The 16,528-nt window shown below is 37.9% G+C and overlaps 1 protein-coding gene across 2 annotated transcripts in view; it reads right to left on the reverse strand.

The window, feature by feature from the left end:
- Positions 1-16,528, reverse strand: part of LOC127654085 (inactive tyrosine-protein kinase transmembrane receptor ROR1-like) — a 185,380-nt gene that overhangs the window by 43,334 nt on the left and 125,518 nt on the right. For both annotated transcript variants that reach the window (XM_052141069.1, XM_052141070.1), the window contains exon 2: positions 1,418-1,489. In XM_052141069.1, the coding sequence (XP_051997029.1) occupies positions 1,418-1,489 (72 nt within the window). The remainder of the gene's footprint in view (positions 1-1,417; positions 1,490-16,528) is intronic.

Here is a 16,528-nt window from a genome sequence, read left to right on the forward strand (position 1 = left end):
TGGAGAAACAGCAGTTAAATAAAAAGCTGAAAGAGAAAAAATAGAGAGCAAAACATATATTTCGAAGAAACTAAAAATAAAAGATATTGGAGGACAAGATGAATCATGATGCATTGTAATGCATCAAGAATCATTTTATAATCAAATTGTTACCCTTTGAATCGTAATCAAATCGAATCGTGAGGACAGTGAAGATTCACACCTCTAACTTGGGGATAGGGGTTTGTTCAAATCCCTTAACCTAAGTATGAGCAATAGTAATAGTGATGCTTGCCTTAGCAATGGTGACAGTACAAGAATAGGATACATAATGTATCTAGCAGATAGCAATTATCGTGAAGCCTTTTGTTTCCTTAAATCTTTTCTTTGTTGACAGTTAAAACGCCAAGCATCAAATCAGACTGAGGTGAGAATATACATCCCAAAGCAATTAGGATAATGTATAGAGAACGGACTTAATGACCAAAATTCTTTTGTTAGTTTAATCACTACTAAATTTGGTTTAAGACAGAAAAAACACATAAACGAAATAAAGAAACAAGCAGGAATAAAGAATGGAGCACAGAGCCAGAATGGAGCTGTGTACATATGATGTGCTTGTGTGTGTTTATAAGAGAAAGAAAGAGAAAGAACATTAAAGACCACATAAAAAAGTCCACTAGAGGGAAAGGTGTTCATGGTCGAATTGATGCCAACATTTTTGATGGGAAATGGCGCTTGTCAGTAATTTGGTAAAATGGGGTTTATTTTCGGGTACATTAACTTTTGGAGGCTAAATGTTGATTTCCTTTGTGATCATGTATTGAAGCAGGAAGTTCAAAAAAGTGATCATCCCTTAAAAAAAAAAAGAAGAAAATTAACCTGTATTTAGTTACATCACAGACATGAATCATTATCAGCTAATTGCTATTTGGTTGCAGGCAGGTGTTAAATGAAATTGAACTGAATCAGAAAATGTTCATATAGAGAGCATTTGATTGGACAAATTGATCATCTAAAATTCACAGGTGTCTTTAATGTAGTTACAATGGCACTATGAATTGCTTAGTGATCCTGTGGAAAATACGTTTTTGTTAACTTTCCTCACTTTTGTTTTAACTTGCATCTGAAATGATAGCACAGACACAACAGATCTAGATTTCCAATGCTTATTGAAACCCCCAAATTAGGGCACAGTGTCCCAAACAGTGCTGCTCTTGCTGTAGAAACAAGATGACATAAGACACATAACCAGCCCCTTTTCAAACTGTTGCCATCTTGCAGCTCACATGTTGCTGCTAGTAATCATGTCTGCTTTGGAAATCAAAGCTAACATTCATCTCCAGACAAAACATCCAGCAATCACTGCCTGTCTGTCACATTACTGTAGACCTAATAGTGTCCCTCAGTTGTAGAACAGTGTTGGACTCAAACTCACCTCTTTCAGTTCTGCTGGACATGTTCCAACTGGAGGTGGCCACCACGTTCTTGTCTGGAAGATTCTCAGCCCCTGCAGACAGAAAACCAACTTTTAAATGGACAAGTAAACCCTTACAAAAAGTACTGTAGAGAAACCATGGTGCAGAGATGATATCAGATGGTTATGCCAAGCTACTTTGATATTTATACCATGATACAGGATGACCACTCATTAACCATGGTATTTACCTGTTGCTCCAAGGTCTTTAAAAAAAAGTCAAAATAATTAATCCATGGTACATTTTAGTAAATGAATGGAATAGTTCCACCTATTATAAACAGATTATACATTTAAAATGTTGTTAATGTTGTATACTTTGCATACAAGTAGCAAATCTAACATGGGGCAACCGTGTATACATTTTCGCATAATTAATAAAAAATAAATAGGCACTCTAAATGGTGAACATGTGCTTTGAACAAAAGCTTGCAGATAACTGTTTTTAATAGCTTATATGACCCTTAATAAATACTGTATAAGCCAAGTTAAGGTTGTTTAAGTCATATTAAATGTCTTTGGAATTTAACTTAGATTGTAATAATTGAATCATTTAAATTATTTAGATTTTACCACATAAAATACTTTTTTGGTTAACATTGGTACACTGTGGATAGTGGTAGATGTTGATTGTAAACAGACATTTAGGACTCATTTAAATCTGGTTTTAGTTCAGTATTCTGGCTTCAATTAACTTTTGTGAGAGAAATGACAAAATATGCAACCAAAATTTGAAATTGAACAGGCAGTCATGTCATTATTAGCACTTGGTGTGCTCGAGAGTGTGCAGTTAAACCTGCCTCTCATACATCAAGATTACAGCATTTTATTACAGAGCAGAAACACAATATGGGCAAGTGTTGACAAGACCACAGTTGGTGATGCTCACTTCACAATGGCCCCTTGTGAGTCAGATCAAGGAAATTTGCATTCGTTTACTACCGAACACAATAAACAATGGGATTAGAACAGTACAGGAGTCAGAATAAAGGTGCATGCTGCTCCAGGGATGTACAGCATTGGTACATTCATCTCCCATATGTGTGCATATCTGACCATAGACAGTAGACCATTTCAAGGACAGTTTGTCGGTTTAAGGAACCGACTTTGTCGGTTGAACAATTCCGGCTAGTTGTCGAACTCATTCAAAACAACAGCGGAAGGTTCTTCACTTCAAAGTGACTTTAACACGATTAATGTTACTAATGCTAATGTTAAACGATTGTGTTAGAATGTCATTATTTATCAATTCAAATGTGTACCATGTTGTTCATTGACTGCTCCCTGGATCTAACTGAAATTAAACTGTTTAAACTGCCAAAAAAAGCAACCACAAATGGACGCATAAACTGCTGCAATGAAGCAAGATGGTTGGATACGTGCAGTACTAAAAAATATAATCTCTGGTAGGTGAACAACATTTTTGCAAACTAATACCAAGTTTGATATGTATAGTTCAGCTGGCTAGATCGATTCAAGTGACTATAGCAGTCCCATTATAATGAATGAATCTGCGCAAGTCATTTACATTAAAATGTAGTCATTTAGCAGACATTTTTATCCACAAACAAGCATAACAAGCATTTCTATACAAAAGTCAACAATATCTGCAGTACTGCAGTCAAAGTTCAAGTTCAAAAGGGACATTTCTTTGCCACCAGAAGGAACATTTTTAGAAGAATTCTCATAGAGATGACTGTAAATCACCTGCTATTTTATACTGTGAAAAAGTGAATGTGACTGAGCCATTCAAAAGTGAATGTGTTTAGCTGGACCAGCCTTTAAATATTTTATTTTTAGATATTGAGTTTAAAAAAGATACATTTATAATATCACTTTATTTTGTGATATTATTTTATTGCTGATTTAACATGCTATTGAAACTAAAGCTTGGAAAACAGTTTTGTAGGTTTAACCCTTTCCCCATCCAACTACTGTAGGAGCTATACTTGCATGACTAGAAAATAATCAACATGATCACATGAGAAGTGGGCATGTTGTTTCCAAGGGTTCTGGAACCCTAGGTTCAGCCACATTATGTCAACTCACTGAGTGGCAAAGGGGCATTTCCTATCAGACATTTTTTGCATCAGCTCCAGTGTTTCCCTTCCCTTGAGGTGTGACTGGAAGCACGTTGGATCAGCAGCTTGGGAGACCTGGGTTTGGATCCTGTGATGAAACCAGGAAGTAAACGTGCTTGCAAAACAACTCGCTTCACATGTGCCCATTCGCCCAACAACACTTACTGCTTTGCTCACTGGGACAATGTTTCACATTTTTGTAAGCACAGACTGATTTTAGCAAAAGAAAACTCAACCTACTGTTTCCAATTTCACAGTGAGATCAGTCAGAATTAGCTGCCCTGGGGTATTCACAAGATATCTTTCAAATATACTGATTTGGTTTAAAAAGGTCTTTGGTCTGACTGACAGCATAAGCACACACACATTCTAAAACAGTGGGCATACACTCAACTTTATGACTTTGAATGCAAAGAGTACAGTCAACAACTACCATAGCAATATTGTGTGCCTGTGCATGCGTGCATCCCTATGTAAAGTCAAGAACTAGTAATGGATCACACAGAATCCCTGCTGACTAGGCTCACTTTAGAGGATAAATGTACAGCGTGCTGACATCATCAGAGCTCTGCTGGAGCCACATCTCACATACTTCCATGAGTACCAGAAACAGAAAAGTACACTTCCATTGAAGAATAAGCATTCAAAAATATTGCATTAAGGAATAGCTCAACAGAATATGAAAATTCTGTCATTATTTACTTAATCTCATGTTGTTCCAAATCGGAGTCTTTTTCATCTGTGGAACACTAAAAGGTGAGCTTTTGAAGAATTTATTTGAATAGTGACTTACGTTTCAGTCTGTTACTCATACAAAGGTATTGAATGGCTTCAGAAGACTTGTTTTACAGCACACTAGACATATGGACCATTTTTATGACAAAAAGAAAAGAGATACAAAGGCACATTATTGCGACCATCAAGGTGTGATTATGTTAATTAGGTGTTAATTTAATGTTAAAATTGCCTGATGTTAGGACACATGCCATTGTAATGAGCTGCTGATTTACAAACAAACAAACAAACAAACACACACACACACACCTGTTGGTCTACCTATCATTATGAGGACTTTCCATAGACATAAGGATTTTTATACTGTACAAACTATAGATTCTATCCCATAAACCTAACACAACCCCTAAACCTAACCCTCACAAAAAACTTTCTGCATTTTTACATTTTCAATAAAACAACGTTTAATATGTTTTTTAAGCTATTTAAATTATTGGGACACTAGAAATGTCCTCATAAACCACAATTATAGCATAATACCCTTGTAATTACCAGTTTGTAACCTAAAAATGTTTCCTTGTAAACCACATACACATGCCCACAAACACACACACACACACACACACACACACACACACACACACACACACACACACACACACACACACACACACACACACACACACACACACACACACTCACACACACACAAACAACATGACGACATGGCCTACAAATCCAAATTACACTCATTAGTAATGTGCCTTTGACAGGTCACTTCATCTACTCATTACATTCTGATCAGGACTCAAACGCTATGACCTGCCACTTTTAGCTGTGAAACTCTCTGTTGGAGAAACTGTAACCTAAATTTAGATCATCTAAGTGCCTGATTTCTGTAACACTTCATGATATAATATTTATGTAACATATATCACTTTACACATACAGGCCCTTAGTTCTGTATAAATGACACTCATGGCACTCAGTGTCCTGATTTCTGTCATTTTTTTTTTTTTACTTTACAGTGTAAATACATGCAAGAACGATAAGGCCAATTATGATTCAGTTATGAGTCAATATTACAATTATATGGTACCATCACCGTAGGTTACATTTGGAATGCTGAACATTTTATCAATGTCTATTAATTTCATTTCTTAAAAAGTATAAAGTTGATAAACACCAAAAATAGTAAGCATACCTAAGGCTGAAAGTATCGACACAACTGTCTGCCTTGCAAGCACTGTAATAAAGACACTGCATGTCTATTAAAATGAGGAGTCAACCACTGCAGTACTTTGAGTGTATTTCAACCCTGAAACACAATGATATGCCTCAGATAAGCTTTACTGATCTGTCAGATGGTTTATAATACATTTCAACTGGTATGACATTGACAAGATTCCTTTGCAATGTTTCTCCAGGCTTATCCTTTATCTGTCTCTCTCTCTCTCTCGCTCGCTCGCTTTCTTTCTCCTTTGGTCTCTTTATATTTTCCTTTTGTTCACAAAACTTTAGGTGGACAACTGTCAGAATACCAACTACTATAAACAGGTCAGCACTTCAAAGAGAAAGAGAATGAGTGAGAGTGACAGAGAGAGAGAGAGAGAGAGAGAGAGAGAGAGAGAGAGAGAGAGAGAGAGAGGGGGAGCATGCACAGGCCTTATATGTGGGCAGGCCAGCTGAATATATCAAGATGAAAAGCATACTCCAGTTAGTCCACATCTGCAAGCTAACCCATCATTAGCTAATTACGAAATATTAGGCAAATTGCAGTGTAATTTTGAGATTACCAGTCTGATGTTGCCAAAAAACAAAGACATGTTTAATTGGGAACATTCATTAAAGCTGGTTTTAAAAAAGAAGTACATCTGAAAATCAAAAGAGAGGGCACAGGAAAAGCCTCTGCAGCAGTATTGGCTCCTGAAACAACAACTTGATTAAGTTCTTTAAAGATCTTATGAGAATTTACATGCCAAGTAACAGGTCACATTTATAAACAACAAAATAATCATTCTGAATCAGATCCAGTTTCTACCAAATAACAATTTTGTCCAATGAAAACGATGATGCTATTTTGTTACATTGAGCGTATAAACATTTATAACGCATACTGTCCATATCTGTGCAATAGGCACTTTTTAATGCTTCTGGAAGCAAATAACAGTTACATGTTTGAGTCCTGTTTGGGTGTAAGGTATTTTCTCCTCCATAATCGATAATCAATTTCTGAACAAAAATAACAAAATCTATAATTAAGGCATCTAGCATAGCTCAGATTAAACACTTTTACATTTTACAAAGATAAGACTATTATAACTCTTTACTTCAGCAATATAACTTAAAGCTGATATTTGTCATTTTTTCTCTGTTAAAACACTTTCTCCAAACCCAACTAGGCCCGACCACTGGTGTGAGTTTGGGGTGGGACTATTTTGTTTCTGTCCATGTCATGGGATTATTCAGCCCCGGTTTGTTTTGTGTGTCTTCCCTCGTGATGTTACGAGTGTAGCGTTAATTATGTTCCGGCGTTGCTCAGCAACGTTTACTACCAGCCGCTGTCTGATTAATGCGACAACTGCACGCTATCTCCTTTCCCCTTATAAGCATCCCTTTGTGTGAGTTGTGTTTGTCAGATTGTTCTCGTGTGTTGTATTGTTCTCTCTCATACTCTTGCTCTTTTCTTGTTTTTAGTTGGATTTACCTTAACCTGTTTTCCTGTGCTCAAGTCATATATCTCTTTCAGTACCCTCTGCATTTGTTCATCTTTGCCTTCGTCATCCCACTTCACTGCAGTCATTGCCATCATCATCGCCATTTGGATTACTCTTGCTGTTGGATTGTCTGCTGTGTTTAGCCACTCTATATTCCATTAAATATAATTTGAACTGTTACCTGTATCTGGGTCCTTTATTTATCATAACATAACGATCCAACCAACATCATGGACCCAGCAGGACTCACCGAGATCCAGCAGTTCCTCTCTAGTCAGGATTCCCGTCTCACTCAGCAAGAGGAGGTCACAAGATCCACCGGACGAGCCGTCAAAGTTTTGGCAGTGTAAATCATCGAGCTCTCCTCCCTTGTCCAGCGACTCACATCTCAAGATGAGTACCCTGTGCTCACACTGCCACCCATGCCGGATTCAGCACCACACACTGCTTCACGATCTGAGCCTCGGATCAACCCTCCAGCATCCTATTCGGGTGAGCCTAACTATAGCAGAGCTTTTTTATCCCAATGCTCTCTGGCTTTTTCCTTGCAGTTGTTTGCCTTTCCCACTGAGCAATCAAAGATGGCTTATGTTATCTCACTGCTGACTGGTCGAGCATATCTGTGGGGGACGGCAGCGTAGGCACAGAAACATCCATGTTGCTCCTCAATCCAGTCCTTCGCTGATCAACTCAGGAAGGTCTTCAACCATGCAGCACATGGCAGAGAGGCAGCACATGCTCTAGCCAAACTTCACCAAGGAATGCAATTAGTATCTGAGTATACTTTTCAGATGCTTGCTGCTAGTTGTAACTGGAACGAGGAGGCGCAGTGGGACTTATTCCTGCATTGGTTGGCTGACTGCATCAAGGACAAGATCTATAATGTAGATCTACCAAAGACTCTTGATGAACTGGTTGATCTTGCTATTCGAGTAGACACACATCTTCAGCATCACTCGCATCTGGGATCTACAGCAACTCTTGAGCATCTACTGTATGCTTCATCACCTCCCAGGGGAGTTATGAGTCAGGTTGCGGTCAGCTAATCATCTGAGGGAGAACGCATGCAGGTGGGCAGAGCTCGGTTTTCCCAGGAGGAGTAGAACCGCTGACGCACAAGGTCTGTGGATCTCCAGGACATCAAGCACATTCCTGTCCGGTAAAAGAGAGAGCCCACCAGTAATTCTCATCTTCGACTCTGCTCCTGGAACAACTGCAGTGGGGTTCTCTGCATCACTCCTGTCAAGCCCTAGTCGACTCCGGTGCTGAGGACAACCTCACTGATGCTTCCCTGGTCAAGGCTCTCAAGATTCCCACTTCTACTCTCAATGTCAAGATTCCAGTCAATACTCTATGCAACACTCAACTTACTGAAATAACTCACTGCACCACTGCCTTAAACCTCATTGTCTCTGGAAATCGTTCTGAATTCACCTCATTTTACATCATTGACTCTCTGCTCACCCCAGTCGTCCTAGGACATTCATGATTATTGACACACAATCCTCACATGTGCTCGTCTGGTAACACAATTTTGGTTTGGAGTACTTTCTGTCATGCTTTTTGTCATTTGTCTGCACCTTCCCCTGTTTCTTGTTCTGTGTTGCAGGATGAACTGGTGGATGTTTCCAGAGTTCCCATGGAGTACCACAACCTGAAAGGGGTATTCATTAAGTCTCGGGCTGCATCTCTTCCCCCTCATCATCCTTATGATTGTGCTATAGAGTTTAAATCAGGTACATTTCCCCCCAAGTGTAGTTTATACTCGCTCTCAGCTCCTGAAAGGATGGCAATGGAGAAATACATTTCTGATTCTCTGACAGCCAAGATCATTTGGCCCACTTCCTCTCTGCAGGTGCGGGGTTCTTTTTCGTGAATAAGAAGGATTGCTCCCTTTGGCCTTTTATTGACTACCAGAGACTGAATGACATTACCATTAAGAACACCAACACATTTCCGTCGATGTCATCAGCCTTTGTGCATCTGCAGGGTGCCAACTTTTTCGCAAAATTGGACCTTCGCAATACTTATCATCTGGTCAGCATCAGAGAGGGCGATGAGTGGAAGACTGCTTTTAACACCCCTAGGGGGCACTTTGAGTAACTGGTGATGCCTTTCAGCATAGCCAATGTCCGTGGTCTTCCAGGCATTAGTCAATGATGTGCTGAGAGATATGATTGATCAGTTCATTTTTGTCTACCTGGATGACATTCTAATTGTTTCTCATTCTCTCCAGAAATATGTTCAGCACGTCAGACGAGTGCTCCAACGGCTGCTAGAAAATTAGCTTTTTGTCAAGGCTGAGAAGTGTGAGTTCCACGCTCGATCGGTTTCCTTTCTAGGATTCATCGTGTCACCTAAGGGGTTTCAGGTAGACCCAGCTAAGATTAAGGCTGTGGTAGATTGGCCAACCCCGGATTCTTGCAAGACCCTGCAGCGATTCTTGGGTATCACCATTTTATTCGCAATTACAGCCAACTAGCCACACCTCTGACGGTCCTTACCTTCACCGAGACTGAGTTTTGCTGGTCAAGGGAGGCTGACCTGCCTTTCTCCAAACTCAAGGGCCGTTTTTCGGCCCCCATTCTTGTTACCCCTGAACCGTCTTATCAGTTTTTTGTGGACGTAGATGCATCAGATGTGGGGGTAGATGAGGTACTCTCCAACGGAGTTCCTCAGATCATCATCATCGTCATTTGGATTACTCTTGCTGTTGCATTGACTGCTATGTTTAACTACTCCATATTCCATTAAATATCATTTGAATAACAGTCCAAACCAATGAAAAAAGGGGAGCTTTCTGGAACCTGTTTGAAAACACTGATTATTGCAATTGCAATTCCATTTGGAGACACAAGTGGAAAAAAAGTTGAACACTACACTGAATAAAACATTTTATATAAAAAAAACTACAAACATATTCAGTTGTTTTCTATTTCAATAAAACATTGTAGAGCGGAGGAGGGCAGGGCCGGGCTGGACGACGCACGGTCCCCAATCAGCCTGATGGTGCGCGCAAGGGATAAAGGTGGCCGGTGATGACAGTTCGAGAGAGAGAGAGAGAGAGAGAGAGAGAGAGAGAGAGAGAGAGAGAGAGAATTACAGGCAGCTGCCCTGTGTGTGGTTATGTTTGTGTGTTTTTGGTTAAGTTGATCATTAAAATATTATTTATATTGCCAGGTCTCGCCTCCTCCTTTCATTTGTACCCCTTTACAAACATCATACACAATAAAGATCAACACTCTCAGTCAACACTGTGGTGTTTATAATATGCATGATTTCAACTACTGCAAATCTCCAATCCAAGACTTTTATTCACTCCATTTGGTTAACATTAGGATGACATCACCAAAATTGTCTGCAAGAACGATCATGAGGAGAGATTTATTTCACATGTACACACAGACCTTTAAATAACATCACATCTCAGGTTTAATGGAAGAGGACTAAAAATTCAGTGAGAAATCTGACCTCGGACAGATGCCAGGGATCTGGTTTTGTGTGCATATGGGAAAGATGACTTTTTACAATGAAAGTATACAACAATGCAATCAAATATGATTGCATGCTTTGTTTTCTAGTACTGAAATGATGGCTTTTTATGCAGATCCTTTTATTGGTGCAAGTAATGTTATACTATAATCAAGCATAATTTTTTTCTGCCATTACATGTTTAAAGAATGCAATAAATTGTGCTGTATCCAAAAATGCTATATCCCATAAAAGCATCACATAGCACAGCATAGCAAATGTTCACCAAAATCGCATCTTTAATATTGAGATCTATACATTCCAGATTTCTCTCCTAAAGATTTTGCTCTGCATTTGTTACAAGCCGCTTACGTTTACATAAAGTAGAGTGAACATTGGTAAAGTGGGACACATTCTGATAGCTTCTCATAGGTTTTACTTTACATTGGTTAATTAAAATATCATGTAAAATGGCTTAGCCCCTCATAAAATATCATTACAATCTGTACTACAATATAAAGAGGACCTCTTCAAGCAAATTTGGTGGTTAAATAAAATGAACAGCTGGTGATGACTTTAAAGAGAGTTGCCTGATGTTCCTGGGTTCGAACCCTGCCTGTCTTCCTTAATGAATTATTATCATAATTAAGCTGGGCACTTGGATGTGATCGGAAAATGTGAAACTGGCTGGGCCAGAGATAATAAAGCTGTTTATTGAGGGGGAGAAAGAGAGAGAGAAAGTGAGGGAAAAATCCAGGCTGATGATTCTGATCATAAACTCTTGTGTTTGGAGGTGGGCGCTGAGCCCAGCCCAAATGCTGAGGTTATTTGTCTTGGCTAGTTGTTTCCTTCACTGTCACAACCCTGGAGAAAAACAACCACTTTATAGTGCTGGTCAAAAGCATCAGTATCAAGAAGACCTCAGGCAAGAGAATAACTCTGAGCTAGAGAGAGAGACTGAGGTTGAGAAGATCCATGGTAGAGAAACATGTTTCTTTCACCTTCTCAGGTGTCACCTTCCCTGATCTGGTCTCTATAAAAGGAGCAAGGAGAAGCCAGGAGGAAGGGAATAACTCCACCTGAGTGCACTACAGGGAACAGGAACCAAGCCACCCCTAAATCCTCCACCACCTACCCTACCGTCCTGTCTCAGGAAACTGAGATGTAATGTGATAACCCTGTTCGGGCTCCAGGGACCCAGATGGTCTGCTACAGACCAGGCGTAGACAGGCTGGAAACTGGGCAATGAACCAGGGTGTGCACTGGCCATGGAGGGTGTAATACAAGGATCTTTCCCATTAGCACAACAAACACCATGCAAAACAAAGGCTCTGATGCATCTAAAAGGTAGTCCTCTCCTCCGCTTAGCCCTCCTTAGCAAGACGACAGCCAGGCCCACCACTGGGCTGCCCTCCAGGGAGCTAATGGGAAGGAGCCAGCATTAGCCCCAGGGTGAAAGTACTTAGCTGTAAATAATGGACAACAGAACTTCTTTAAACCTAACACTGTAAATTCTTAACAGCATTTTCATAAATTAACCCTCTTCTAAGGCTTTCTGATGTGAGATAAAGTAATTATCATACGGTCAAGTTTATGCTATTGCATGAGAAAAAAGATTGTCAAATGAGATGTTACAGATTTTAATTGAAATGATTACAAAGAAAAAGTGATTAAATAAGATGTTTGTTCATGTAGTGGCTTGTTGTCTTTATACATGCATAATCATTACATTCAGTCACTGAAATCTGTTCTTGAGATTTCCATGAGGATTCATTGGATTCATTTAGTTTTTTCTGGATTTTCCCCACCAAAAACTGCGGAAAACAGAAACTATGATAAAACGCATGTGCATTTCAAATAATTTTCTAAACAGCAACAATATATACCAGGGCTCAACAATTAGGATATCCCATGGCCAGAGTGTGAGTGTTTGGGAACAGTTGACGGACCAGTACTGCGTTCTCAGTACATCTTGGATTTGTTGATCGTGTACAGTACATTAACTTTTATGTCTTGTACATGTAATTGGATTTCTGTTATGTATTGTGCATTTTTAAAAACTAAGCTGATTTACATACAGTATGTCACCATTGTATTTAGCTGGTTCACATAGATGAGGATTTGTTGACTTTGTGAAACAACAGAAAGCTTGTCTTGAAAGCTTAACATAAATTATAATGGGTGAACATTATACACAAATCAGTATTGTTTCACACTATATGCCATCATTCCATCAATGAAATTATAGCAGTCATGGAGTTACAATACATTTTGTAAAGAACTCTTAACATTTAATGAAAAATGTGGGTTGTTGATTTATACAGATTGTCAGAGATGATAACATTTTTGGAAACCTTTTAAAAATCTATTTTATAACATGTAAAGTTTGTTAGAAGTTAGAAATGTAATATTTGTGGCCATGCTGGTTTCATGCATTTTTGAAAAACAGGACTTTTTTTTTTTTTTACCAAAAATGTATTTAATGACTTCAAAATTTTAACTAGTGTAAGTATCAAGTAAAAGGTATTAAAATACTTTCCTTGCACCTTGAATATATTTGTGTACACAACTTAATCATTAATTTCAAAACAGTTCTAAAACATATTTTTAAGGTAAAAACAAAGCAAAAACCTTTTTACAAATATCATGAATTTTTGAGTCACGAATATCAAGGAGTTAAGGGTTACTCCATTCAACCATAACAAATTGTGCCTTTTTTTCACAAAAAAGTATCTTTTTTTTTCTTCATGAGGGATCCTCTCTGTTATATGATTTTTTGTCATATGACAACATAATAACTACCTTCATCACCTGCCTCTGAATTGATAGACGAAGTTTTTCAAATATTAGTATAATTTTTTAAATGAAATAGTTTTACTGCTTATATTTTTACTACTTAAGCTAAGACCCCCCTTCCCCCCGCCCATTTATTTTTAAGAATTTAAGCTTTTAATGAGGCTTTTATCTTTATTTTTACTGTCACTGAACGGTTACATCACTTGTTAAAAATATCAAAATGACTTTAAACTCAGAAAATGTAGTAGTGTATTCAAGTCATTTTTTTTGTGTAAATTGTACTTTAATAGTAATTAATCAGGTTATTGACCCATATACTGAATAAACACAAACAAATACACACACACACACACACACACATATATATATATATATAAATACTATATATTTATTTTTTTAAATGACACAAAAATATGTTGCTAATTATAGTTCTCATATTTGTGGCTAGACTAATAAAAACATTTTGACAGAGCAAGTAAAAAAAATAAACTACTGGTTCGACTGGGCGAGCAGAAAGATCCTTTTTGTTGAGGCCTGTATATTGGAAATTCTGTGTTGAATGTTCAAATGTAATGATGGAGATTATGTTGCATGTAATGCTTATGCAGCTGCATAATGTTGCTAATACATTGTATGAAACAGAGCAGTGTGACACAGGTGATGACTGATGGGTTTTAAATCAGGACATCCCATGTAATCAACATCAAGGGGACAGATTAGCATATTCCTGAAAGCACCCGAACCACTTCAAAGAAGATTCATCGTTTACATATCGATCTCATTTCAAGGGCCGGCAGTGCTGTTTTGTCAGACATGCAAAACTTCACAAATATGATATTGCTTTACCATTTAATGACCCGTGTATTCGCACAATGCAATCTCTGGGCATATCGGATCATGCTAAGATCTCAAAGGAACGTTTGGGAATGCACTATGCTGGTTACCACATACTGTAGAAGTAATTTGTTTTCTGCTGACAGGCAGGAGAAAGCAATCTCCCGGTGCCAGACTGACAACATGTTGAAATCCTCCACTAGCGTGGAACAGGCTCCTCTCGCATTATCGGAGTCTGGACACAAGCACGGTCTCAGGTGCAGAGAGAAAGGCACGTACCGTGCAGATCGGTAACAGCACAATTCTAAGAGGTAACGCGTTCTTGTATTAAAACAAGTTAGATAAAGCCAAACGAATGTATCACAACAGGTCTCTAGACATCCATTTTTAAAAGTTATTTAACTTGATATTGCATCTTAAAAATTAGGTATAAAAAACGAGAATCGGTGCAACGGTCAAAGACGTATGTCTAGTGCATGTTTACATAAAGTATTAATCTCGTTAACTAAATTATAGACGAAAATGTTTGTGGATTAAATTTTTATTTTATTTTGTTAACTAAGAGAGATGAAAAATATGCATCATTTTGATTAAAACATACTGTTGACGAAAATATGACGGGAAATAATGTGTAAAAAAATTTTATTAAATGATATGACGGGAAATTAAAGCAATGCTGCATTAATATTTCTTTTTAAGATGAAAAAGTTTCAAGAAGAGGAAAATGTTGAATACTGATTGTTACGGAATTATGTATTCCTTGTTATTTCTGTGTGTTTCTTGTCATCTGTTATTTCTGTTTGCTCTAAGCAGGATCAGCTGTGGGATGGCTCCACCCCTTTAATTGGCGTGGGTTTAAAACTCCAGCTTCCGCCCTTTGAAGTCGAGCTGTTGCGATTCCGGTCTGGTCGCACTTCTCCTGTCTCCTCTCCAGCCGTCAGATCATTATTTGTACCTGATTTAGATTGTTATGTTTTTGTTTACCTCTCAGTGATGGTGTTTTGTAGGGTTGACCTGCCCTTTTCTTTGACATCACGTTCGCTCTGTTTTGTTAGTGTACTTAGGTTAACTTTCTGGATTTTGCTTTGGATACTTGAGGGAAGTTAGTTTGATATTGTTTATGATCTGTTTTGTTTGTTATTTTGGGCCTTGGGTTTTCCTGAAGATTATACACCCACTGGTTTATGTTACTCTGAAAATACTTACATTTTACATCTGTTTATTTTCTTTATCTTAATAAAAACGTTTAGCGTTTTTTCCTGAATTTTGGGCTCATTGGTTTTTCTTTTGGTCTGACGACTGGGCGTGGGAGTCATGTTCTTTTTTGTTGTTACGATTTAACCTAGACGGATCGTAATACTGATGCCTCAAATGATCTAGCAAAATCACACAGTCTCTAAAACATGGAAAATTGAAACAGTGCCTAATACTTCAGTATACTCACGCTATTATTGTAGGAACTTATTTCAGATTATCACAGAAGGTCAAAGAAGTTGATGCATGTTTAAATGTGATGCATATATTAATATATCTATTTGTTTAGGTCTCGACTGTAAAAAATGTTTTTGGGGGGGGGTCATTCTGCACATTATTAAAGGTGCATAGAACATTTTCTATATATGTTGTCTTGGACTCACACTGACACCAAGGGGCGTGGATGTAGAAACATTCAAAATCAATAGTTTTCAGTTACCGCTGCAATTGCAGAAATTTTCTCCTCACAGTGAGTCATGAATAATTAATATATACTAGTGAAAGTGTCCAATAACAGGCTGGTTACTCTGATTAAGTGAGTAGTATTCAGCTTGTCATGTGATTTGAACATGGCAGCCCCCATAAGGGGACCCTCTCCATGAAGATTAAAACAGCTTTTATAAATTTACTGGTATAACTGGAGTACTCATCTCATGTGAGTGGTCCTAATTTTTTTCATATATTCCAAAATACTATTAATTTCTTTAAAAGTAAAACTTTTTTATTGAGGACAAAAATGACTGAGTACACCTTTAAATATAACTATAACATTAATTTCGCTGACTATTATATGCTATTTTAGCCATATCAAAATTGACTAAAATAATTAAATATTGTTTATAATGCTATGCTCATTATGCAATACTCTAATAAGCATATTTATACTAATTACACGGATCTCTGGAAAACTCAATTTTGATTGCTCAACGGTGTCTTCCAGCTGTCAGATATTGCTCTGTAACAACCGCACACCCGGGGATTAAGACATATCAGACCGCTCATCTGGGTTCTGTGAGCTGTCTTTCCTCCTTCACGGCTCACTCACTGTGCGATCTCTACAAGTAAGCTAATAAAATAATTTCCACTCAAATATATGTTTCATGTGCATTTTTTTTTATTTATTTGGCCAGTAGTCTTGTAATAGGCTGAATATTGAGGAGTAAGATTATCATTTTTACAACGTA

This window comes from Xyrauchen texanus, chromosome 13 (genome assembly GCF_025860055.1).
Source record: "Xyrauchen texanus isolate HMW12.3.18 chromosome 13, RBS_HiC_50CHRs, whole genome shotgun sequence".
Lineage (NCBI taxonomy): Eukaryota > Metazoa > Chordata > Actinopteri > Cypriniformes > Catostomidae > Xyrauchen > Xyrauchen texanus.